General features: G+C 40.6%; 1 protein-coding gene across 1 annotated transcript in view; it reads left to right on the forward strand.

The window, feature by feature from the left end:
• The first annotated feature begins 10,102 nt into the window (after nt 1-10,102).
• LOC147026597 (neurogenic locus notch homolog protein 1-like) overlaps nt 10,103-26,459 on the forward strand; it is an 85,548-nt gene continuing 69,191 nt past the window's right edge. The window contains exons 1-2 of the mRNA XM_085882167.1: nt 10,103-10,478; nt 24,158-24,245. Of these exons, the coding sequence (XP_085738293.1) occupies nt 10,427-10,478; nt 24,158-24,245 (140 nt within the window). The 5' untranslated portion in view covers nt 10,103-10,426. The remainder of the gene's footprint in view (nt 10,479-24,157; nt 24,246-26,459) is intronic.

Raw genomic sequence — 26,459 nt, forward strand, 5'->3', positions numbered from 1 at the left:
TTCCCATGCAACACGTGCGAGGTGTTGATATTAATCTGCGACGTCTCGCTCGAACGAAAGAGAGAGATGTGTGTCTCTTGTAAACATGAAGTGTCGACTCGTTTTACCTGCGGATGGTGCCGCTACGTCCGGGAGATACGGATCTGACTCGAGTACACACTTTTGCGAGCGACGATGTTGACAGGTATATTGCCCAAGCCCTAAACGGAACGAAAAAGAGGACACGTGATTTAAGCAGTGATTTAACACACACCTGGGACATTGGGGGTCACACACTGTGCAAACGCATGATTACCGTCATATACAAACCATTCCCTTTTTATACAAACCATCCCCTTCATATACAAACCATCCCCTTCATATACAAACCATTCCCTTGTTCTACAAACCATTCCCTTCATATACAAACCATCCCCTTCATATACAAACCATTCCCTTCATATACAAACCATTCCCTTCATATACAAACCATTACCTTCATGTACAAACCATCCCCTTCATATACAAACCATCCCCTTCATATACAAACCATTACCTTCATATACAAACCATTCCCTTCATACACAAACCATTCCCTTCATATACAAACCATCCCCTTCATATACAAACCATCCCCTTCATATACAAACCATCCCCTTCATATACAAACCATCCCCTTCATATACAAACCATCCCCTTCATATACAAACCATTCCCTTCATATACAAACCATTACCTTCATGTACAAACCATCGCCTTCATATACAAACCATTACCTTCATGTACAAACCATCCCCTTCATATACAAACCATTCCCTTCATATACAAACCATCCCCTTCATATACAAACCATTCCCTTCATACACAAACCATCCCCTTCATATACAAACCATCCCTTCATATACAAACCATCCCCTTCATATACAAACCATCCCCTTCATATACAAACCATTCCCTTCATATACAAACCATTCCCTTCATACACAAACCATTCCTTTCAAATACAAACCATTCCTTTCATATACAAACCATTCCTTTCATATACAAACGATTCATTTCATATACAAACCATCCCCTTCATATACAAACCATTCCCTTCATATACAAACGATCCCCTTCATATACAAACGATCCCCTTCATATACAAACCATCCCCTTCATATACAAACCATCCCCTTCATATACAAACCATCCCCTTCATATACAAACCATCCCCTTCATATACAAACCATTCCCTTCATATTCAAACCATCCCCTTCATATACAAACCATCCCCTTCATATACAAACCATCCCCTTCATATACAAACCATCCCTTTCATATACAAACCATCCCCTTCATATTCAAACCATCCCTTTTATATACAAACCAACCCCTTCAAATACAAACCATTCCCTTCATATACAAACCATTCCCTTCATATACAAACCATCCTAATGTTGTCTCCCAAATTTGGTAGCATTCTGACTCGTGGGTCTGGAGAAGAAGATTTTTGAAGGAATTTCCATGATTTTCCCAAAAATTTACTGAGTCCACCATTTTGACACACTTTTGGCCACATGATCAGCATGAACTCCACAATTTAACATCAGTACCCTGTGCTAATATTGTAACCCGAATCTGGTGGCATTCTGACTGCTGGGCGTGGAGAAGAATATTTTTGAAGGAATTTTCGCGATTTTCCCAAAAATTGATTAAGTCAGCCATTTTTACACACTTCCGTTCACGTGATCGGCATGAGCTCCGCAAGTTAACATCCCTACCCTGGCCTAATGTTGCAACCAAAGTTTTGTCACCTTCTGACTGGTGGGTTTGGAGAAGAAGATTTTTGAAGAAATTCATGCGATGGCCATTTTGACGCACTTCTGGTCATGTGATTGGCATGGTCTCTGCAATTTAACATCAAGGCCCTGTCCAAATGTTACCCAAATTTGGTAGCATTCTGACTGGTGGGACTGAAGAAGATGTTTGAAGAAATTTCCACAATTTTCCAAAAAATTGACTAAGTAGATTTTGACACACTTCTGGTCATGTCATCGGCATGACCTCCGCAATTTAATATCCTGTCCCTGTCCTAATGTTGTCACCCAAATTTGGTCACATTCTGAATGGTTAGGGTTAGTTATTCGATTTATTATTATGATTATTTTTAATCTAAATACCTCCTTTATTTTATATATATATATATATATATATATATATATATATATATATATATATATATATATATATATATATATATATATATATATATATATATATATATATATATGTTTAACCAGTAATGTTAATTAAAGAATTTACCTCACTAAAATAATTAATTCATTTTATTATATCAAATGCAATGCAAAAGGAACTTGTTAACCTGAAAACCAACCAAACTTAAATAAAAGGTGACGATGGAGTCTAAAGACATTCTCACAAGTCCTGATCAAACAATCAGCCAAATATCCCCCGTTTAACATGATGGAAAAAAATCCTTCTCAGCACGTTCCACAAAATCATCCATTACTGAACAAATTCTTGTAAATCTAAGTATCTGAGATGAAAAGACATTGTAACCCATTTCAGTTGGTACATTGCGACCTCGAAATGTGTACAAGACTACCGGGAAACTGAAATCATCAACTTTATGAAATACACTTGCACTAAAGCCATTCTGTCCAACTCTAACCAACACATCCAGATGTGCAGCAACTGTGTAATCACTACCACTCGTGTTAGCAATCAGGCTATCTGGATAAATCTTGTGAAGATGCCTATCAAAAAATGTATTGCTAACCACACAAATATCATCGATATAACGCCATGTGTGAGATAATATTTAAGCTAATCCTAATTTTTTTTTTCTCCTTCATCAGTTTGTGCAATAATAAAAATTCACAGAAAATAAGAAAAATATCTACTATTAGTAGACTGTAATTCTCACCCATGGGAATACCCTTAGCCTGTTGAAACATTATCCCACAAAAAGACACAAAAGTATAAAATAAAATAAAACAGCATCCTTAAACTTCTGATTAATTATCAAAACAATGAAAACTTGAGTACTTATTTTTAGAAAAGAATGCGCTATCAAACCCAACACATAAACACTTATTAAAAGAGTTTTAAAAACCTTGTCAATTACTTTGAAGAGTGAATCCCTCACTTGTAATAAATCCAAACTTGTATATAAAGTTGAAAATTTCAAAAACTTCAACTGACTTGATGTTGAGGCATCTAATCCTATCAAAGAACTCTTAAGAAGAATTAACGCTCCAGAAAGTGTTAATACCAGAATTCTCAATTGCTAAACAATATTCCCTCAACTGTTCCCTAACAACTTGCAAGCTTGAGTTAATGATAACCGATAACTGTTTTGTGGAACACTGCCTGGAATCCGCTATAAACCTATACTTTTTCGGGTTCTTATAAAGCTTACGAATCCAGGAAAGTGGAGGAATACAAAGATTTACCTCTTTACATTTAATACGGAAATTATTAACTCAAACTTCCTGATGCTCAGAGATAATATCTTGGAGTGACTTATGACAAGGAACATATGTGCCATTTCCTATTCTAGTGAAAGTAACCGTATCAATGCCCAACTCTCTTCATAAAAACACGAGATAAAACTTCTTTCTTTTTTATATACATTATCGAGGCTCGTATGAGAGCCAACACAAAACACACAGCAAGGGGGGCATGAGACAAGAGGGGCGGGAGAGGGAAGGACAAAACAGTTGGGAACAGAGACGTTAGGAGATCTGTGGAAGGGAGAAGGATAGAGTGGGGAACATGGAGTATACAAGAGGGACATTACAGGGATTTTCAGGAAGGAAAGCAGGGAATTTGAAGGAGGTGGGTTTGGGGTGGATTAACGGGGGTAGAAAAGATCGAGGTTTTGGATGGGGGAAGATAAGAGGTGGTTGTGAACAACTGTTTTGAAGGCCTGGAGGGAGGTATGGGATTGAACAGTGTGGGAGTTTATTCCAAAGGTGAGAAAAAAGAGGAATAAATGATTTTACAAACCACAACAAAATTATTAGCAGCCTTATCCGCTGGAACTATTACGTATCTGTCATGGAGATCCTAAATGTCTTTACGAACACTCAGCTTGTTGAACACCAGTTTAGACCTACCCAGTGAAAGCAAGCCCTGACGACTAAAAATCTTAATCCCATTCCCCAGGACTTCCATAACTCCGTTAAACCATGCATTAAAACAGTTTACAGATAACTTAAAGTTGGTGCACATGTTGTTAACAAAATTAGAGACAGAATCCACAATTGAAGACCTTATGGAGCTCCAAGGTTGAGTTATGAGTTCCCCATATTTCACTCCCATTTTCATCCCTAATTTCACTATTACTAATTACATTCAAATTCCTAGAAACTACGTGTCCACAGGACCATATAAAAAAGGGGAAGACGAACATGCACAGTCAGTTTCCAAAATGTCCTTTACTATATCTAAACTAAGAGTTTTAAGAAATTTACGATAATTGAATAACGATTGTCCTAAGGTCTTAGTGAAAGTGAAATAAACCTTCAATGGGGTTCACTCCCTAACTTTATCTGGTCAAAAACTCTCGTTTTTTTAATGTTGAAGGCTCCAGTCGTGTACTAAATAGTCCTCATCGTGGCCATGCCTTAAATAAAAGAACTCCATTGATAGAAAAGTAAGGAAAGAGAGAACAGTCTCAGAGTTTTGGAGAAAGTAAAAAACCTGCTTTTTGAAAAGGGGAAGGTCATAAGTTTTTGGGAAGACGTCAGAAGGGAAAGAGTTCCAGAGTTTGGCAGTGGAGGGGAAGAAACAAACATCGTAATGGCCCACACTTGAGTTGCCAATGGCCACACAATAATCATGTGATGTGGCTTGTCGAGTAGTCCTTGGTCTCGCTAACGGTGGAGGTACACAAGTATCCCTAAAATAAAGTATCTACACTAATATCCCGAAAATAAAATAGTATCTACACTGGTATCCCTAAAAATAGTATGAAGCCGAAGCTTATCTTCCTGCTTACTAGAAAAAATCACAAATTAAGAACTTGCAGATCCTACCAACTTTGGGAGTAAACTTCTTTATCAGAACCCTGCTACAAAAAGGTTCGATCAAAAACGAGTACATGTCATATGAACCTGCTAAACTCCAAAGAATATTAGCTAAGACTTGTTTGGAACATGACCTCAGAAGAACATAAAAAATCATGAAAAAATTTCCTTTATTAAAACCTTAAAGTTTATCAATTATCTCTGAAATTTCCTCATATTTCCTTTACATTATTTTCCAAAAATTGGCGAAGGAGGCCATTTTGACACACTTCCACTCATGCGATTGGAATAACCTCTGTAATTTAACATCCCTACCCTGGCCTAATGATGTAACCCAAATTTATTATGTCCTGGACTGGACAGTGATTAAGCCTTAAACCCCTCGATCCCAACTCTGTCCCCTCTATGTCTTCCCTCCCCCAAGCAAACTCTGTCATCCCTTCCACCTTTCTTCTTGAAGTCCTCAACTGCCCCAAACCCCAAGTACTCAATCCCCCTTCCACCCACAAGTCCTCAATCCCACCACCCCCTTCCCAATGTCTCGGTCTCCCTTTTCCAATTCCATGCACCCTCACCCCAACTCTTAGTCCTCCCCCTTCCCATTTCTTCCAGTTCTTAACAACATTACACAAATATACACAGGGGACTTCGGCACATAAAAAAGGCCATTCGGCTTATCATGCCTGCATTGTTCCTGTCCCCGTTTGTTAAGAACAATGTTAAAAGTAAATAAAGACGGAACGTTAAATTCACAATTACTTACCCCTTTGTTCCCTTATCCTTACTATAATTCACCGACCGGTGTTTGTGTGTTTGTCATGTGACTCCACCAACAGTTGCGGGCTGATTACATCCAGACTTGTTACATAGGATCAGCGAGACCCAAATTAATCTGTGGAAAAGGCGTTTTTATATTTTCCAGCGATATTGGGGGGGGGGGATGGGGAGTTGGGATGTGGGGGGGGAGATGGGGAGTTGGGATGTGGGAGGGGAGGGATGCAAATTCTCGATGTAAATGTGTATCATGTAGTGCGTGCTCCCTACAGGTTTGGGAGGGTATTACAAGTCTCCACCATTTACAGTACACTATTCCTGTTCCCCACGTTTTCCAGTGCAGTGAGGTGTCGGTATGTTTTTGCTTCATGTACGTAACTTCATGGGTTTTTGTGTGTGTTTTTTGCCTACATAGAGCTATCGGTTGCCTATACACCGCCCAAATAAAGGTACACGTCAGAGAAATGTGTTCAGAACAAGATCGCCCGTCCGGTGGGTACTCTGATGATAATGATAATAGCAATGATGAGAATGATAATGACAATGGTACATGGTTATAATGTCTATTATGTACATCTATTAATTATGCACTATTGGAATGTGAGTCCGGTACATCTGTTAATTACTTACCAATGGAACGTGAGTACATCTATTAATGACGTATAATTCCATATTATTGGACCGTGACTCCGTCTATTAATTACATCCATTAATTGCGTACTATTGGAATGTACCTTTTTGCGTACTATTGGAATGTACCTTTATACCCTTCAAATCCCTTCGACCCCTTTTAGACTTTTTGAGACCCTTGAGACACTTTAAAGCCCTTTAAGACCCATTATACCTTTACAATGTGGAATAAATGTGATTTTTTTATGATGTCATAGGTGCCTTCGTTATGACGTCATAATTGCATACATAGAACGCTACATCCGATCAGTATGAAATATTTTGAGTTCATCTAGGCATAAATTTGTGCACAGGAAGAAAAACAATTGATGATGTCATCAGTCACGTGGTTTGGCAGCTCTGTATTTTTTTTTTAAACTTTAAAAAATCTTCTCTGAAACGGCTGAACAGATTGAGGCGAAACTTTACAGGTATGACCACCTATCCATGAAGAACAAAACGTTCCCTCCTATGATGCCATAGGTCACATGGCTTGGCAGCCATATTGGATTTACCCTCAATCCTATAAAAATCTTCTTCTCCAAAACGGGTGGACAGATCCAGGGGAAACTTCACACAAATGTTCACCACGCCTTGTGGATACCAGTGTATTCACGTGAATAATCTTAAAATAATTATTTCTTGAAGTTATTCATCAATCACCATGAAACTTCACATTTATGATGTAGTAGTGATGGGGAATATAAGTTTTAAATTTCAACCTGATCGGACGCATGGTCTGGCAGCCAGAATACTTTTTGTTTCTGATCTGGGTTATTTATTTATTTATTTTTTTTAAAAAAGGCTCACTTGGCTGTGCCTGGATGGGTTTAAGGGTAGAGGAGTAGCAGCTGAAATGTGAGCCCTATCCAGGTTCCTCCTGATGACTTCATCTTTGCTTTTTATGTGTTGAAGTTCCTTCTGATGATTCCAATGCAGGACTGTAGCTATTTGGTCTTCCATTTTATTTGGATTGAACTAATTTTAATCCCATTCTCAATTAAATTTAATAATAACAAACGTCATGGGTCAGGGTCAGGTGTCCATTCAAAGCGGGACGTCTTGGTACCCGGTCATCACCGCCAGCAATTATAAAGTTGTAGTTCTAGTTATGTATATTATTAATGACGTAACACACCAGTACACAAACACTCCACAAAATACTCTATACACAAAAAGTTCCAACGAGGGTCTGCAATTTCTGATTGCTCTTTTTCTTGTTGCTATTATTATTGCATCGTTTTCTGCTTCATTATTCCATTCCAGATCTTGAGAGTCCCAATGCAAGTCCTCCGTATCCCCCGGCATCCATGATCCAATGATGGCAATATTTTTTTTGGGGATCACCATCTGATCTTGATTTTCAACATTTTCGAATAAACTGTTAATTTAAAAAATGTGTCTCTATTTACAATCTATATAAAATAAAACGCATCGTGTTTGTGTATTTGTGTAATTGTCTGTTCCCCTTCATCAAGGCAATTTTTTTAACACGAAGAAAATTATTCAATTATGATCAAAAAGGTGTTTTTTTTTTGTCAATTAGGTCACAATCCGAAAAAGTAGGTGAAGGACACAAATCAAATATCAGGTGCACAACATCAGTGTTGGTATACTATTATGATGCAAGAACGTCTTGGAAGACAAAGCGATCTGTAAGATTCCACTCTGGAAACATTGAGTGATGACGAAATGCATAATTTTTTTTTAAATCAGACCACCATTTGCCCTTGACCTTTAACTTGGTGGAGTATGATGTAAATGGAGTATAAATTCGCCTTGCTCTGGGCTATCTGGAGAGGGGGGGGGGGGTAATAATGATGGGAAAAAGGGCGACGTACGGAATTTCGCTCAAATGACGTCATTTCCCAATACGTACTCTTCGAGAGTCTTCATGATGAACAGATCAGTGGGGTGCATCGCGCAGCCCTGTTCGACTTTAGAAATCAAATCGTAGCCAGAAAACCAGCGGTGAGAGTTGGCTGAGCGGTTAGTGTGGTGGCTTGGGATCCTAGGGTCCTGAGTTCAAGTCCCATTAGTCGTTGAATTAACATCAGGGGGTTGACTCAGCCTGTCAATCAACCTTCAGAGGTCGGCAAAATGAGTACCAGTGTACTGGTAATAGGGGCACTGCATCAGCGGCACAGCCACGTCCCAACCAATGATGCAACCAGCAGCCACAGGCTGCACTCGAGAGAGAGAGAGAGAGAGACCAGCAACCAAAAAAGGCTGTATACAATGGGAACTAGCGGTGACGTCATAGAAGGAAAGCGCAGCGGGGACTAAAACTGGGAAATTTAGTGTTGCATCACGTGATTTACAGGCGTTTTGCCCTTTAAAAAAGTGTTTCCCCACCTACGCGGGGTCGGCCCAATCCCCAAAACGAGCCGTGTGAGCCAGAGAGCCAATGGGAGCGAATGCCACGCGGCTGGTGGAACCAAAGCCCTCAAACTGGTATCCCACTTGAACTCTGCGCAGGTTTCACTGAAAAAACAAAACAAGGGAATCGAATATTTCGGGGGAGGATGAGTAGTTCTGGACATGTGGCTGCGCTGCATTACGGAGCACGCCGTCCCTTCTTGCGTTTCAAACACGGCTGCAGTGTTATTCGTGAGGTTTGAGTCGATTAATGATCGACGTCGTCATCTCTGCAACGGAAGAGGCCAATGTGCGCCGGTGCTGCAGTTCGCCGTTTCATTTGCACTACGTGTGTGTGTGTGTGTGTGTGTGTGTGTGTGTGTGTGTGTGTGTGTGTGTGTGTGTGTGTGTGTGTGTGTGTGTGTATCAGAGGTGGGAAAGCTGCGATAAGGCACGGGCGTGCCGTGCCAAACGGCCAATTGTGAAAAGCCCGCGCGTCGCGAGGATAAAACCGCGCGAACCGAAACCGTTCCACAAGAGGCAAAGTTCGTGAAGTGATGGGAGTTATTTATAAACCGAGCTGTGTTTAAATGTATGATTGGTGTTAATTGGTGCTTTTAATCCAAGCGTGACGGAGTACAGGTCGTCAGGGGAAGGTTTTTACATCCTCGTGGAGGATCTCCAAGTCTGACTCACGTTGTTCTTCTTGTGGACTTTTTTGTTTCACAGCCTACAGTTTTCATCCAAACTTCCTGAAACTTGGCGTATATATGTAAAAATACCCTGTGCAGACAGTAACCATCTTCGATTTTGAAAATTCCTCCGAGAAAAAAAGTTATGACGTCAAAATATCTCCGCTAATGGAAATGGCCTAAAAAAATTATCTCCGAAACTAGGCAAGCTTCTTGAATTCTGTTTGCGGGAATCGAACAGGGCATTAACACAGATAATTATCACAAACCTGATACATCACAATGACGTCATCATTAAGAGGACGAGGATCTTCGCTCATTCGAGCTTGTTAAACACAATGCGCAGTTTCGTACTGGTTTTTATCACGCGCTTGTTTCTCGTTGTATCGCGTACTCTCACAGCCCGTCGACGTGCTGAGGTAAAACCTGTGGTAAAACGTGCTGAGGTAAAACCGAATCGTTAATTCGTGATTCAAACGCTGCACGCCGAACGCCGCGCGCGCCGCCTCAGAATCGTCCGAAACTTTGGGGAAAATGAGGGGCGGTCGAGGCGCGTCCTCCTACGCGGAGAAAGTAGTGCGTGGTTTTGAGAGCCGATCTGAAGTTAGGCAGAGAGAAAGTAGGTCTCTTGGCAAAAGTTGGTGCGAAGTGTGGGATCGAGAGTGACGAATACATCGAGAGCGCCGGCGGTGCGGGTTTCGTACTCTGGGAGCGGGAAAGAGCAGAAAGGGGCTCGCGAAGGAGCGGCGTACACACTTGACTGGGTGACGGTGGGTTCGAGTGGTGTGCGAGAGTGTGCCGTGGAAGGGATTTCGAAGAGAAAGGGGAAGGAGAAGTGCGACGCTGAGACGCTGAGTCCATGCGGTTCAGGGCTCTTCGATCCGGGACCCTGTGAACAGATCGGAGCCGAGACCTGGGATGGCTCGGCGCCTCTTCGTCTGCGGTCTCTTGTTCGTCTTGTTACGGACAGGTGAGTGTCGGACACGGACAAACGGTGCGTCCCGCGCATTCCCACATCGACGGTGCGAGAAGCCGGTAAAGGAGGAGATGCGAGTTTTTCTTTTATTCTTCACAGAGACATGTTGTACGTTCGGGTTTAATACTATAAATCATGTGACATAGGGGTTTAACATCGGGAGATAATGTATATAATGGGTCTAACATCAGGAAATAATGTATATAATGGGTTTAACATCGGGAGATAATGTATATAATGGGTCTAACATCAGGAAATAATGTATATAATGGGTTTAACATCGGGAGATAATGTATTTAATGGGTTTAACATCAGGAGATAATGTATATAATGGGTCTAACATCAGGAAATAATGTATATAATGGGTTCAACATCAGGAGATAATGTATTTAATGGGTTTAACATCGAGAGATAATGTATATAATGGGTTTAACATCAGGAGATAATGTATTTAATGGGTTTAACATCAGGAGATAATGTATATAATGGGTTTAACATCAGGAGATAATGTATATAATGGGTTTAACATCGGGAGATAATGTACATAATGGGTCTAACATCAGGAAATAATGTATATAATGGGTTTAACATCGGGAGATAATGTATTTAATGGGTTTAACATCAGGAGATAATGTATATAATGGGTCTAACATCAGGAAATAATGTATATAATGGGTTCAACATCAGGAGATAATGTATTTAATGGGTTTAACATCGAGAGATAATGTATATAATGGGTTTAACATCAGGAGATAATGTATTTAATGGGTTTAACATCAGGAGATAATGTATATAATGGGTTTAACATCAGGAGATAATGTATATAATGGGTTTAACATCAGGAGATAATGTATATAATGGGTTTAACATCAGGAGATAATGTATATAATGGGTTTAACATCAGGAGATAATGTATATAATGGGTTTAACATCAGGAGATAATGTATTTAATGGGTTTAACATCAGGAGATAATGTATATAATGGGTTTAACATCAGGAGATAATGTATATAATGGGTCTAACATCAGGAGATAATGTATATAATGGGTTTAACATCGGGAGATAATGTATATAATGGGTCTAACATCAGGAGATAATGTATTTAATGGGTTTAACATCGGGAGATAATGTATATAATGGGTCTAACATCAGGAAATAATGTATATAATGGGTTCAACATCAGGAGATAATGTATTTAATGGGTTTAACATCGAGAGATAATGTATATAATGGGTTTAACATCAGGAGATAATGTATTTAATGGGTTTAACATCAGGAGATAATGTATATAATGGGTTTAACATCAGGAGATAATGTATATAATGGGTTTAACATCAGGAGATAATGTATATAATGGGTTTAACATCAGGAGATAATGTATATAATGGGTTTAACATCAGGAGATAATGTATATAATGGGTTTAACATCAGGAGATAATGTATTTAATGGGTTTAACATCAGGAGATAATGTATATAATGGGTTTAACATCAGGAGATAATGTATATAATGGGTCTAACATCAGGAGATAATGTATATAATGGGTTTAACATCGGGAGATAATGTATATAATGGGTCTAACATCAGGAGATAATGTATTTAATGGGTTTAACATCGGGAGATAATGTATATAATGGGTCTAACATCAGGAGATAATGTATATAATGGGTTTAACATCAGGAGATAATGTATATAATGGGTCTAACATCAGGAGATAATGTATATAATGCGTCTAACATCAGGAGATAATGTATATAATGGGTTTAACATCAGGAGATAATGTATATAATGGGTTTAACATCAGGAGATAATGTATTTAATGGGTTTAACATCAGGAGATAATGTATATAATGGGTTTAACATCAGGAGATAATGTATATAATGGGTCTAACATCAGGAGATAATGTATATAATGGGTTTAACATCGGGAGATAATGTATATAATGGGTCTAACATCAGGAGATAATGTATTTAATGGGTTTAACATCGGGAGATAATGTATATAATGGGTCTAACATCAGGAAATAATGTATATAATGGGTTCAACATCAGGAGATAATGTATTTAATGGGTTTAACATCGAGAGATAATGTATATAATGGGTTTAACATCAGGAGATAATGTATTTAATGGGTTTAACATCAGGAGATAATGTATATAATGGGTTTAACATCAGGAGATAATGTATATAATGGGTTTAACATCAGGAGATAATGTATATAATGGGTTTAACATCAGGAGATAATGTATATAATGGGTTTAACATCAGGAGATAATGTATATAATGAGTTTAACATCAGGAGATAATGTATTTAATGGGTTTAACATCAGGAGATAATGTATATAATGGGTTTAACATCAGGAGATAATGTATATAATGGGTCTAACATCAGGAGATAATGTATATAATGGGTTTAACATCGGGAGATAATGTATATAATGGGTCTAACATCAGGAGATAATGTATTTAATGGGTTTAACATCGGGAGATAATGTATATAATGGGTCTAACATCAGGAGATAATGTATATAATGGGTTTAACATCAGGAGATAATGTATATAATGGGTCTAACATCAGGAGATAATGTATATAATGGGTCTGACATCAGGAGATAATGTATATAATGGGTTTAACATCAGGAGATAATGTATATAATGGGTTTAACATCAGGAGATAATGTATTTAATGGGTTTAACATCTGGAGATAATGTATATAATGGGCTTAACATCAGGAGTGAATGTATATAATGGGTTTAACATCAGGAGATAATGTATATAATGGGTTTAACATCAGGAGATAATGTATATAATGGGTTTAACATCAGGAGATAATGTATTTAATGGGTTTAACATCAGGAGATAATGTATATAATGGCTCTAACATCAGGAGATAATGTATATAATGGGTTTAACATTGGGAGATAATGTATATAATGGGTTTAACATCAGGAGATAATGTATTTAATGGGTTTAACATCAGGAGATAATGTATGTAATGGGTTTAACATCAGGAGTTAATGTATATAATGGGTTTAACATCTGGAGATAATGTATATAATGGGTCTAACATCAGGAGATAATGTATATAATGGGTTTAACATGAGGAGATAATGTATTTAATGGGTTTAACATGAGGAGATAATGTATTTAATGGGTTTAACATCTGGAGATAATGGATATAATGGGTTTAACATTAGGAGATAATGTATGTTATGGGTTTAACATCAGAAGATAATGTAGATAATGTATATAATGGGTTTAACATCAGGAGATAATGTATTTAATGGGTTTAACATCTGGAGATAATGTATATAATGGGCTTAACATCAGGAGATAATGTATTTAATGGGTCTAACATCAGGAAATAATGTATTTAATGGGTTTAACATCTGGAGATAATGGATATAATGGGTTTAACATCGGGAGATAATGTATTTAATGGGTTTAACATCAGGAGATAATGCATATAATGGGTTTAACATCAGGAGATAATGTATATAATGGGTTTAACATCAGGAGATAATGTATTTAATGGGTTTAACATCTGGAGATAATGTATATAATGGGCTTAACATCAGGAGATAATGTATTTAATGGGTCTAACATCAGGAAATAATGTATTTAATGGGTTTAACATCTGGAGATAATGGATATAATGGGTTTAACATCTGGAGATAATGTATTTAATGGGTTTAACATCAGGAGATAATGCATATAATGGGTTTAACATCAGGAGATAATGTATATAATGGGTTTAACATCAGGAGATAATGTATATAATGGGTTTAACATCAGGAGATAATGAGTTTAACATCAGGAGAAAATGTATATAATGGGTTTAACATCTGGAGATAATGCATATAATAGGTCTAACATGAGCAGATAATGTATTAATGGGTGTAACATCAGGAGATAATTTATATAATGAGTTTAACATCAAGAGATAATAATGTATATAATTGGTCTAAAATCAGGAGATAATGTATTTAATAGGTCTAACTTCAGGAGATAATGTATTTAATGGGTTTAACATCAGGAGATAATGCATATAAAGGGTTTAACTTCTGGAGATAATGTACATAATGGGTTTAACATTAGGAGATAATGTATGTTATGGGTTTAACATCAGAAGATAATGTAGATAATGTATATAATGGGTTTAACATCAGGAGATAATGTATATAATGGGTTTAACATCAGGAGATAATGTATATAATGGGTTTAACATCAGGAGATAATGTATATAATGGGTTTAACATCAGGAGATAATGTATATAATGGGTTTAACATCAGGAGATAATGTATATAATGGGTTTAACATCTGGAGATAATGTATATAATGGGTCTAACATCAGGAGATAATGTATATAATGGGTTTAACATCAGGAGATAATGTATATAATGGGTTTAACATCAGGAGATAATGTATATAATGGGTCTAACATCAGGAGATAATGTATATAATGGGTTTAACATCAGGAGATAATGTATATAATGGGTCTAACATCAGGAGATAATGTATATAATGGGTTTAACATCGGGAGATAATGTATATAATGGGTTTAACATCAGGAGATAATGTATTTAATGGGTTTAACATCAGGAGATAATGTATGTAATGGGTTTAACATCAGGAGATAATGTATATAATGGGTTTAACATCTGGAGATAATGGATATAATGGGTCTAACATCAGGAGATAATGTATTTATTGGGTTTAACATCGGGAGATAATGTATATAATGGGTGTAACATCAGGAGATAATGTATATAATGGGTTTAACATCAGGAGATAATGCATTTAATGGGTTTAACATCAGGAGATAATGCATATAATGGGTTTAACATCAGGAGATAATGTATATAATGGGTTTAACATCAGGAGATAATGAGTTTAACATCAGGAGATAATGTATATAATGGGTTTAACATGAGGAGATAATGTATATAATGGGTTTAACATCTGGAGATAATGGATATAATGGGTCTAACATCAGGAGATAATGTATTTAATGGGTTTAACATCGGGAGATAATGTATATAATGGGTCTAACATCAGGAGATAATGTATATAATGGGTCTAACATCAGGAGATAATGTATATAATGGGTCTAACATCAGGAGATAATGTATTTAATGGGTTTAACATCAGGAGATAATGCATATAATGTGTTTAACATCAGGAGATAATGTATATAATGGGTTTAACATCAGGAGATAATGAGTTTAACATCAGGAGATAATGTATATAATGGGTTTAACATCAGGAGAATATGTATTTAATAGGTCTAACATCAGGAAATAATGTATTTAATAGTATAGGTCTAACATCAGGAGATTATGTATTTAATGGGTTTAACATCTGGAGATAATGGATATAATGGGTCTAACATCAGGAGATAATATATTCAATGGGTTTAACATCGGGAGATAATGTATATAATGGGTCTAACATCAGGAGATAATGTATATAATGGGTCTAACATCAGGAGATAATGTATATAATGGGTTTCACATCTGGAGATAATGTATATAATGGGTTTAACATCTGGAGATAATGTATACAATGGGTTTAACATCTAAAGATAATGTATATGAGTTTAACATCTGGACATAATGTATATAATTGGTCTAACATCAGGAAATAATGTATTTAATGGGTCTAACATCAGGAGATAATGTATATAATGGGTTTAACATCAGGAGATAATGTATTTAATAGGTCTAACATCAGGAAATAATGTATTTAATAGTATAGGTCTAACATCAGGAGATTATGTATTTAATGGGTTTAACATCAGGAGATAATGTATTGTTGCGGATTCGCGCCCGCCGGCGTGCAAACGGCCACGTAACTCGAATCGCGGCACGTCGCCCACCGGACGGACAATCCAGTCGTGACCCTCTCGGACTAACGCCGGGAACCAGTCACGGGTGGACCTTTCGGTCTCACCACGATCGAGCCAATCGGCCCCCGCGTGGGATAGGGTTGCTCGCCAAATTCGACCTACCTAAGTACCCACACGGAGGGTAGACCGGGCGATCGCACCTCGCCGCAGGTCGACTTCGGACACGGGCCACTTAAGCGACCCGTTCCGTACTATCGGGATAACCGAGCGGTGTTATTCGTCGGCCTCGACGGTTCGATTACTTATCGGGCGTCTTAGCCCACAACCAACCCTTTACGTGAAGCAAGATGGGGATTCAATGAAAGAAATGACGAAGCGAAGCGGGAAAACAGTTCAATAATAAGCACATTTATTTCGCGATGAACGGAAAGCACACATATACAATTCCACCAAAAGCACATGTAAAAGAAGAAGACAAAAAGCAAATGCAACAATGCAGATCTATCCGACTACCGGGCACTCGGCAACACTTATACAATTTTACTTCACAGACGGCGCCGACAACACACATTCCCAAAGCAAAAGAAAAGAGAACCACCCTCCAGGATGAGGGGGTAGGCGGGCCTGGGGCCGAGACCGTGTCGGGCCTACCCGTCTGATGATGAGACGCGGCGGTGGTGCCTCAACTCCGCGGGCCTCGCGGACAGTGTCTGGTCGGGGGTGGGAAGGGGGCCCCCTTTTGTCGCACTATCTCAGCGCGGGGGGAAACAGGAGGGGGTTGCTGATGCTCGGGCAAAGGAGGATTTCACAAAATTGCGGGTCCCGCGACGAGCGTCTCCACCACGACCTCGGTCGCGCCGCCGGCCTTTCTCTCCGCAGTTCCCCGAATCCGACGCGAGCACCCCCTCGTCCGCCTTCGCCGCCGCCGCCTCTCCACAGCTCCGTCCTCTTCACTCCGACTCCGCGAACTCCCAACTGCGAACTGCTAACTGCGAACTGCTAACTGCGAACTGCTCTCTTCTCCACTTCCAACTCCGAACTCTTCCTCCTGCGAACTGCCCTCTTCTGACGAACGCAGTCGTTTTTATAAGCCCCGTGGCTTCGCTCTTTCATCTTTGACCCTCTGCCTCCGACCTTTCACCTCGCTCCCCATTGGCCCGAGGAAAAGTGGGCGTGAATGCTTTTTGATCCATGAATTTGCATATAGCGACCGCCCTCCAACGCCCTGGAGGCGGGGCCAAATCGCCCCTCGCTCACCGATTGGACGGAACAAAAGTGGGCGTGAGTCGTTTTTGATCCGTTTTTCTGCGGTAAGTCCGCGATGCTTTTGAACACGCTGCTCGGTGCGCGCCCTACACGAGTCCAGCATCGGTGCCCACGAGTGGCGCGAGATGACGGTGATGCGATGGTGGCGAGTTGTGACGGTAAAGGTCGTGGCGGTTGTGGTGAAGCGGCGTTGTGGTTGGTGGTTGTTGTTGTGATGGCTGTTGAGACGTGGTTGGTGGTGGTAATAATTGCGGTTGGTCCAAAATAAAGATAGTAAAAGAAAAACGGCTATCCTGAAGAGTCGCAGCCCTCATGAATGACATTTATTCCCTCTAGACAACGGGTTTGGGCCTAACTACACATATACTTACCGAGATATCTCACCTAAGGGACCTGAATGGTGGTTTGCGAATTTGGTCAACCACAACAGTATTTAATGGGTTTAACATCAGGAGATAATGCATATAATGGGTTTAACATCAGGAGATAATGTATATAATGGGTTTAACATCAGGAGATAATGAGTTTAACATCAGGAGATAATGTATATAATGGGTTTAACATCAGGAGATAATGTATATAATGGGTTTAACATCTGGAGATATTGTATATAATGGGTTTAACATCAGGAGATAATGGGTTTAACATCAGGAGATAATGTATACAATGGGTTTAACATCAGGAGATAATGTATTTAATGGGTTTAACATCAGGAGATAATGTATTTAATGGGTTTAACATCAGGAGATAATGTAGATAATGAGTTTAACATCAGGAGATAATGTATATAATGAGTTTAACATCTGGAGATGATGTATATCATTGGTCGAATATCAGGAGATAATGTATTTAATGGGTCTAACAGCAGGAGATAATGTATATAATGGGTTTAACATCTGGAGATAATGTATACAATTGGTGTAACATCTAAAGATAATGTATATAATGAGTTTAACATCTGGAGATAATGTATATAATTGGTCGAACATCAGGAGATAATGTATATAATGGGTTTAACATCAGGAGATAATGTATATAATGAGTTTAACATCAGGAGATAATTTATATAATGGGTTTAACATCTAAAGATAATGTATATAATGAGTTTAACATCTGGAGATAATGTATATAATTGGTCTAACATCAGGAAATAATGTATTTAATGGGTCTAACATCAGGAGATCATGTATATAATGGGTTTAACATCAGGAGATAATGTATATAATTGGTCTAAAATCAGGAGATAATGTATTTAATAGGTCTAACTTCAGGAGATAATGTATATAATGGGTTTAACATCAGGAGATAATGCATATAAAGGGTTTAACATCAGGAGATAATGTATATAATGGGTTTAACATCAGGAATTTTTTTTGTATACATTATCGAGGCTCATATGAGAGCTAACATAAAACGCACAGCAAGGGGGGCATGACACAAGAGGGGCGGGAGAGCCAACAACAAAACAGTGGGGAACAGAGATATTTGGAGATCTGTGGAAGGGAGAGGGATGGAGCGGGGAATATGGGGAATACATTACGGGGACTATCAGGAAGGAAAGCAGGGAATTTGAAGGTGGTGGGCTTGGGGTGGATTAACGGGGGTAGAAACGATCGAGGATTTGGATGGGGGATGATAAGAGATGGTGATGAACAGCTGTTTTTAAGGCCTGGAGGGAAGAATGGGATTGAACAGAGTGTGGGAGTTTATTCCAAAGGCGGGAAAAAAGAGGAATGAGAGAGTGAAGGTGAGCAGTGATTCGTGATTTTGGTATTTTTTTCCAGAAAGGGGTTGTTGGCGGACCTTGGGCGCACTGCGGAAATATGGTGGGGACATATCTCAAACAGAGCCGGGGGGGGGACCGGAGAGAGACGATAGAAGACAGAAAGACCACCGACCTGCCTGCGGTGAGAGAGTGAGAGGCCCAACGACTCAGTCTCATTGCGGGAGACACCAATATAATCCTAAATGCCTTGGTTTCCACAGCGTGAAGCTGAGAAAGGTGAGAGGCAGGAGCACCAGCCCAGAGGGGAGAGCAGTACTCCATCAGGCTGTGGACGAAAGCTTTGTATGTAGTTAGGAGCTCAGGTTGGCCGAGGAAGTACTTTGCACGATGGAGGATTCCCAGTCGACTACCGGCTTTGGAGGCCAGGTTGGAAATGTGGCTTTCCCAGGAAAGATCATGGCAGATAGTGAGCACCAGAAGCTTGAATAAAAGGACTTCTTCAAGAGGACTGTTGAGAAAGTAGATGGGGGGAGGGGGGTTCTAAATGGTTCTATCGGAGAGTCATAGTGTGAGTGTGAAATTTGTCAGGATTGAAAGACATGTTCCACGTGTTGGACCATGTTGTAATTTTATCCAGATCTGCAGTGAGTGAAGAAGCTGTTGCTTACCGGTCTGACGGATGACAGATGGTACGGCAGAGGGTGGAGTCATCAGCAAAGAGACAAAAGAGGATTTTCCAGAGAGTCAGGGAGATCATTGATGAAAACCAGAAAAAGAACAGGGCCCAGAATGCTGCCTTGAGGAACTCCAGCCTGGACAGGAAAAGGTGATGAGAGAACTCCATTTAGGACTACACGTTGGTTGCGACAGGAGAGGAAGTCTGCGAGCCATGAGTGGAGATGGCCTTAGATACCATAGGAAGAGAGTTTGGTGAGCAGGGCAGGGTGCCAGACTGTGTCAAAATCACGCGATATGTTCAGGGATATGGCTCTGATTTCATGTCCAGCATTGAGAATGTCCATCCATTGTTGGGAGAGCAGAAGCAGCATATCCAGGGTAGAGTGACCTGGTCTGAAACCAAATTCATGATCGGAAATCAAGCCATTGGAGAAGAGGAAGGATTTCATGTCTGAAGTGATGATGAATTCCATAACCTTGCTGATGATTGGGAGAAGGCTGATTGGTATGTAGTTGCAGGGATCTGTTTTCGCACCTTTTTATGCAGGGTGGTTATGTTCGCTAATTTCCAAGCAGATGGCAGATGACCTTGAGCAAATGAGAGGGTGTCTAGAACAGAGAAAGGGTGAGCAAGAGCAGAGGAGCAGGTTTTTAGAACACGTGGGCTGATGCCGTCTGGACCGGTTGCAGAATCTGAGTCAAGGTTTGACAGCAAGCTCTCCACCTTGTCAGGAGAAAAGGACACAGAGTCCAGGGACAGTTGGGTGCGACTGGGTAAGGTGGGTGCTGAAAGCAATGGGTTTCGAACACAATTTAGATGCAAACACCGAGTTTAGGCATTCAGCCTTTTCACGTTTGGTGTCAGCAGTGCGGCTATTTGAGGTATGGGAGGTGATGGAGGGGGAACATCCACCAGAAACAGATTTGATTAGATGCCATCAGGATTTGGAGGAGGGAGAGAGGTTTGAGAGTTCAGACTTGAGATTAGAATGATTTAGGACTTGAGATGAGTTGTTTCCTGGCTCCTGAGGGTAGATACACACTTGTTCTGAGCTTAATGGAAGGAACTGAGATTACCCTCAATTGGGTTTGCTTTCCATGAGGCAAAGGCAAGTTGTTTCAGGACAACTGCCTTGCCACAAGCTTCAGTGAACCATGGGTGGGAGGAAGGGTTGGACAACTGAAGATGAGAGGGAATAAATCTGTGCATGAGGGAAAGCAAGTTTCTTAAAAAAAATTCCCAGGACGAGTTGATGTTGGAGAAAGTTGCGATGGGAGACCAGTCTAGAAGTTTGATGGCTGCTTAGAGACCCTGCCAGTTGGCCTGAGTGAAATGCCAGACTCGACGTCGCTGAGGTCGTTCTCTGATAACAGCCAGAGAGATGTCCACTTTGACAAGCACGTGGTCAGAAGAACCGATTGGAGCGGAGGAAGAACAGCAGATATTTTCAGGGAAATTTGTCAAAATCAGATCCAGAAGAGATGGAGTTCCGTTGGTTGAGATCCGAGTCAGGAAGTTGACTGATTGAGTCAGTCCCAATGAGTCACAGAAGTCTTTTGCTGAAGTGCCATGGCAGGTGAGGGAGTTACCCACACCCAACCAACTGGCATGATGACAATTTAAGTCACCACACATGAGGAAGAGAGAGTTCGGATCCATCCATCCATTAGGACCATACTCTGTGCAGAGCGTTGGTGCCACCGAAGCAGTCTCCTTGGCTATTGGGAACAATCCTGGACGGGTCGCCACTCCGACACAGTATACCAGCATGCTGGCACTCATTTTGCCGACCTCGGAAGGATGACAGGCAGAGTCAACCCCACCTGGTGTTAATTCAACAGCTGAGCGGGATTTGAACTCAGGACCCTAGGATCCCAAGCCCACTACCCTAACCATTAAGCCAACACCAGGCATAGAGTTCGGATGAGAGGATAGAAGTTGGTCCATGTTTTCGGACAGTGAGGTGTAAATGGGGTGATCATTGTTTGGTGGACTGTGCAGTGCACATATAAATATGAGGTGTGAGTTATTCCTGGGGGTGTGGGGGAGTGAGGGCAGTGCATGTAGAGTGAGGAATAGAGTATTTGATGAAGAGAGAAATTCCTCCACCAGGACGAGGCTCAGGTCTGTCATACCAGAGGAGGGAGTAACCAGGGAGAGATACAAGGGAGTCAGAGGCGTCTTGAGGGAGGAAAGTCTCAGTTCGGCAGATTATGTCTGGTTTATCAGTGGCAACCTGTATGGGAAGATCTGTCAAGTTTGTGCGAAGGCCTCAGATATTTGAGGTCCACACTGTTAATGAAGAGGGAGGGAGGAGGCTTTGGGGGCAGGGGAGGGGGAGGTAATTAATGTTGTAGAAAGATAGTGGGGTATTGTAGAAGAGCTTGGGGAGGGAGTTGGATGAGGAGGAGAAAAGGCTATGTGGTGCTGGGTTGAGGTACAGTGATAAGGGAGGGGGCAGAAGGCAGTTGAAGATTTGAGGAGGTGGGGCAATGAGATGGAGGAGAGAGGGCAGGGAAGGAGACAGCTTTGTGGAGGTGAGGGGGGGGAATCTTGAGAAGGGTGAGTGAGGGGGGTGTATGGTGGGAGAAGGAGTGGGGAGAGTTGAGGGAGAAATGTGAGGGGTAGTTTTTGAGAAAGCTGAGAGGGAGGCTTGAAGGGAGAAGAGTGTAATGGTTGCTTTGAGAGGGAGGGGTGAGAGGGGTGAATTGGCACTGAAGTTGGAAAAAAATGACGATTGAAGAAAAGCAAACATGCAAAGCAAACTGGGTTATTTTTTTTTCAATTTTTAGTTCAGAAATGTGACGATAGACATTTCTTGAGGGATGCAATGAAGGAAATGCAAATTTTCTTCCTTTGGAGGAGGATCGGTGCAATTGGAATTATCCGAGCTATACAACCACAATGCATTATATATGCACAGAAGCAGTACACATGTTTTCACTTTATAACCGTAACCCGAATTAATTATATTTTCAGGAGCGCTCGAGGCAGCGGTCTGTTGCCTATGCACCGCCCAAATAAAGGGATATGTCAGAAGAAAATGTTGCCTGCTTGGAAGAAGTGTGTGTGTGTGTGTGTGTGTGTGTGTGTGTGTGTGTGTGTGTGTGTGTGTGTGTGTGTGTGTGTGTGTGTGTGTGTGTGTGTGTGTGTGTGTGTGTGTGTGTGTGTGTGTGTGTGTGTGTGTGTGTGTGTGCGTGCGTGCGCGTGCGCACACGCGCGCAAACCTCTGAGCTCCCACCCTCTGAGCTCTAGCCAAGGTGGACCATTGATGGCGAGTGCGTGTGCAGTCCATTAGTTTTCCTCTAATGAGCAGGGCTTTGAACGAATGCCCCAATGTTATCATCGCGAAAGGAGATGTCCGAGTGTTGGTGTGTTTGTGGTTGTAGATAAACAGACAGCGGTGTTTCATTCTCCACTGTAGTCTGTTCAAATGCGGATCCGTTAAAATGTACGAACACCCCTTTTGTTTTCATTGCTCTCTTTCCTTTGTTCGTTTGGCTTCTCACCTGTCCTCCTGAAGAGTTCTAATATGATAACACAAGGCTATACAACGTGAGATGAGAGGCCATTTTGCCTGTAATTTATCCACACTCCATTAACTGTCAAGTCGTTTTGCTTATTTCTGATTTAGAAGTGATGTCTGAGGTGCTTCTGCTAGTGAGTGAGAAGTATGAAGTGGTGACTAGGACAGAACAGGTGTGAGAGTGATTGGGTTTTTATTTTATTTTTTGCAGGTGAAGCGTAGAATGGCAGGCTGCCTCAGTATTATGTTTCCCATTTACCTGTTGTTTAGTGCACCCGCCAAATCCCCACCACATGTGGTTTGTTGGAGATTTCATTAGATGCCACAGAGCTTGAGCAAATTACATTTTCCTTTCTCCTCTGGGCAGCTGTCGCCTGCTGCATGCCAAGTGTCTCGTGTTTTCATTGGGACAGCCACGATTGGTTTGTCTTATGTGTAGTATGTTAAAAATCCGGATTCTGACCTATCTATCACCTAACACGACTGCTGTGGATCGATTAATATAGCAAACGCATGGTTGCGTCACGTGCAGAAAACCACACTGTCTGGCCTTGCCCTTGATGTACCCATCTCGACTCTGTCCCGTTGTGTGTGCCCATCTCGACTCTGTCCCGTTGCCATTCCAGGTGCAGCCCTGCAGTGCTATGACTCGATACAACCCTGTATAAATGGTGGGACGTGTCACCGCCTGCGTAATGGAAAAGGAGAGTGCAGGTGAGAGAACTTGGTCCTCTGCTTTGGTTCCATACACAGGGATTGTTGAGTCTGTGTTGTGTCCTTACCACTCACTGTAGATGCAACTTCATTTCACACCAAGCCATCAGATTTTTTTTTTTTATGACTGCCTAGTGGTGCTCACTGGTGAAGAAATTGAATTGCTGTGTAAACATGTTTTTTATTGATTCATAGAAGCTTTTATAAGGGTATTAACAGGGGTACCTGGTGTTGCTCGGTGCTGTTCTAATCCTGTTGGCATTTTGAAGAAATCAATTTTTGTTTTTCTCTTTCATTTTTTGGGGGGGGAGGGTGGGTCTAAAACACTTTCCTACACCAACTAACAAATGGGGCTGGGGATCATTTAATATTACCTTTCACAGAGCTACAAAGGCTTAGGCAGACGATAGAGCAATTAAAAAAAAAAATCCAACTTTTCTTTTTCAAATTTTTCTAAAAAAACTTTCTGCCTAAAACACTCTCTGGCACTCACTAACGAACCTCTGAACATTTGACAAATATCTGTTTGGCCATCTCTGAGAAAAATGGCTGCACACAGGCAGCCAGCCAGACAGCCAGACAGACACAAAAACGTCTCTCTTATAGTGTAGATTAGACCACATTACAGATACGATTATTTAGTTGTGATCTGCTGTTGGTGTTGGTGGTAGTGGAGGTCCGTATCCTTGATTAGAGGATTGTGTTACTCAGGACTAGTCGTTATTTCCATGACTCGGAACTGATCCTGGGCAGGTTGCCACTCTTGTGTATGTCAGGATGTCTACCAAGTAGCCTTGGGAATCAAACCCACAGCAGTGAGGGCAATGCGCCAAGTTTTACCCGCACCACCACTGTGAGCCAATCCAGATGATTTGGCAAAAAAAGATTTATGAGATAAAATTTATCACCAATGACGTAATTTCATTTTATGGGGCTTTTATCGTCAGCTTGAACCCAAGACTTTAAGGAAACGGGAATTTTATCATCGAATCATCAGCAGAACGAACAATAACGGTCAAATGCTTGGCTAAGTAGAGTCAGTGTAGTCATTTAAGGGCCATGAAACAACACTTTTTATTCAATTGTGTTCGAAACAACTTTTATTAATTTTTTTCCCCTTTGTGCTAAAAGCTCAATTTAGGTCTTTATGGACCTTTCGGTCCAGCAGTTGGTCGTAGCAACTCTCCATGAATCTCGCCGGTTTTTGTAGCCTTGGGGATCGGGACACAAAAGACAACATTGTATGAGAGGTTGGTGAAGGGAGCTTCGGGTGCTGGGGGGGGGGGGACGTGCAGAGCCTGATAATTGCTCTGTGCAGGGAATACTTGCAGCGACGGTGGCAGCAATGGGTGTGGGTGAAGAAGATGGAGGGAGAGGGTTTGTTCATTAATTCACGATATGAATGAATGGAAGTGGCTTTGATTCTGGTCACATACTCATGACTCTCAGCATACAAGTCAGCGGTTCAAATCCAGATACTGCCGTGAGTTTGATGAAACTTGCCTGGTGTTTGAGAACGGCGTATGTATTGCCTACATCCAATGTGGCAGTCTTGTGGATATTTATCAATGTTATTATTATTATTATTATTATTATTATTATTATTATTATTATTATTATTTTGTAGACCTTTGGACTCTTACAATAAGCGTAGCATTCTCCCCCCACCCCCTATGTTCCCATGAGGAACCTTCCTGGTCCAGAATTACCTTGGTGTGGTTACCCTGGTTACCATATGACTGCATGAACGGTGAACTTGGAAGGAAAGATCACATTACATCTCATTATTTAAATTTTAATTCCTCCTTGTTTTTCTAATATTCATGATCATCATTCCTCAGCCAGGAGGGTGCATAGATCATGTGTTTCCCTGACATTTTATACTCCATCCTGTATTTGTGACTTCTGCACCATGAATACCAAAGATTTTTTGTTGTTGTTGTTGTTGTTGTTGTTGTTGTTGTTGTTGTTTTGTCTTTCAAATGAAATCAGGTCAGAGCGGACCAAACGATTTTTTCTTTAAAATGTTTCCAGGAAAATGTGCACATGATAAAAAGCGTATGGCTGGTGTTGTCTCTGCGATTGACTATCAGGAAGCCTTCCTGCTGAAACAAATCTCCTCCATTGACAAATGTTTCCTGTCTGAGAGCTCGTATGCATCATTCATTCATGTGCGCGCTTAAAGAACAACCTCTCTACGTGCTGGTTGTTGAG

The sequence above is a fragment of the Eptatretus burgeri genome, chromosome 5, assembly GCF_056783735.1.
Source record: "Eptatretus burgeri isolate ZD-2024b chromosome 5, Ebu_testis_v1, whole genome shotgun sequence".
In the NCBI taxonomy this organism is placed as follows: Eukaryota; Metazoa; Chordata; class Myxini; order Myxiniformes; family Myxinidae; genus Eptatretus; species Eptatretus burgeri.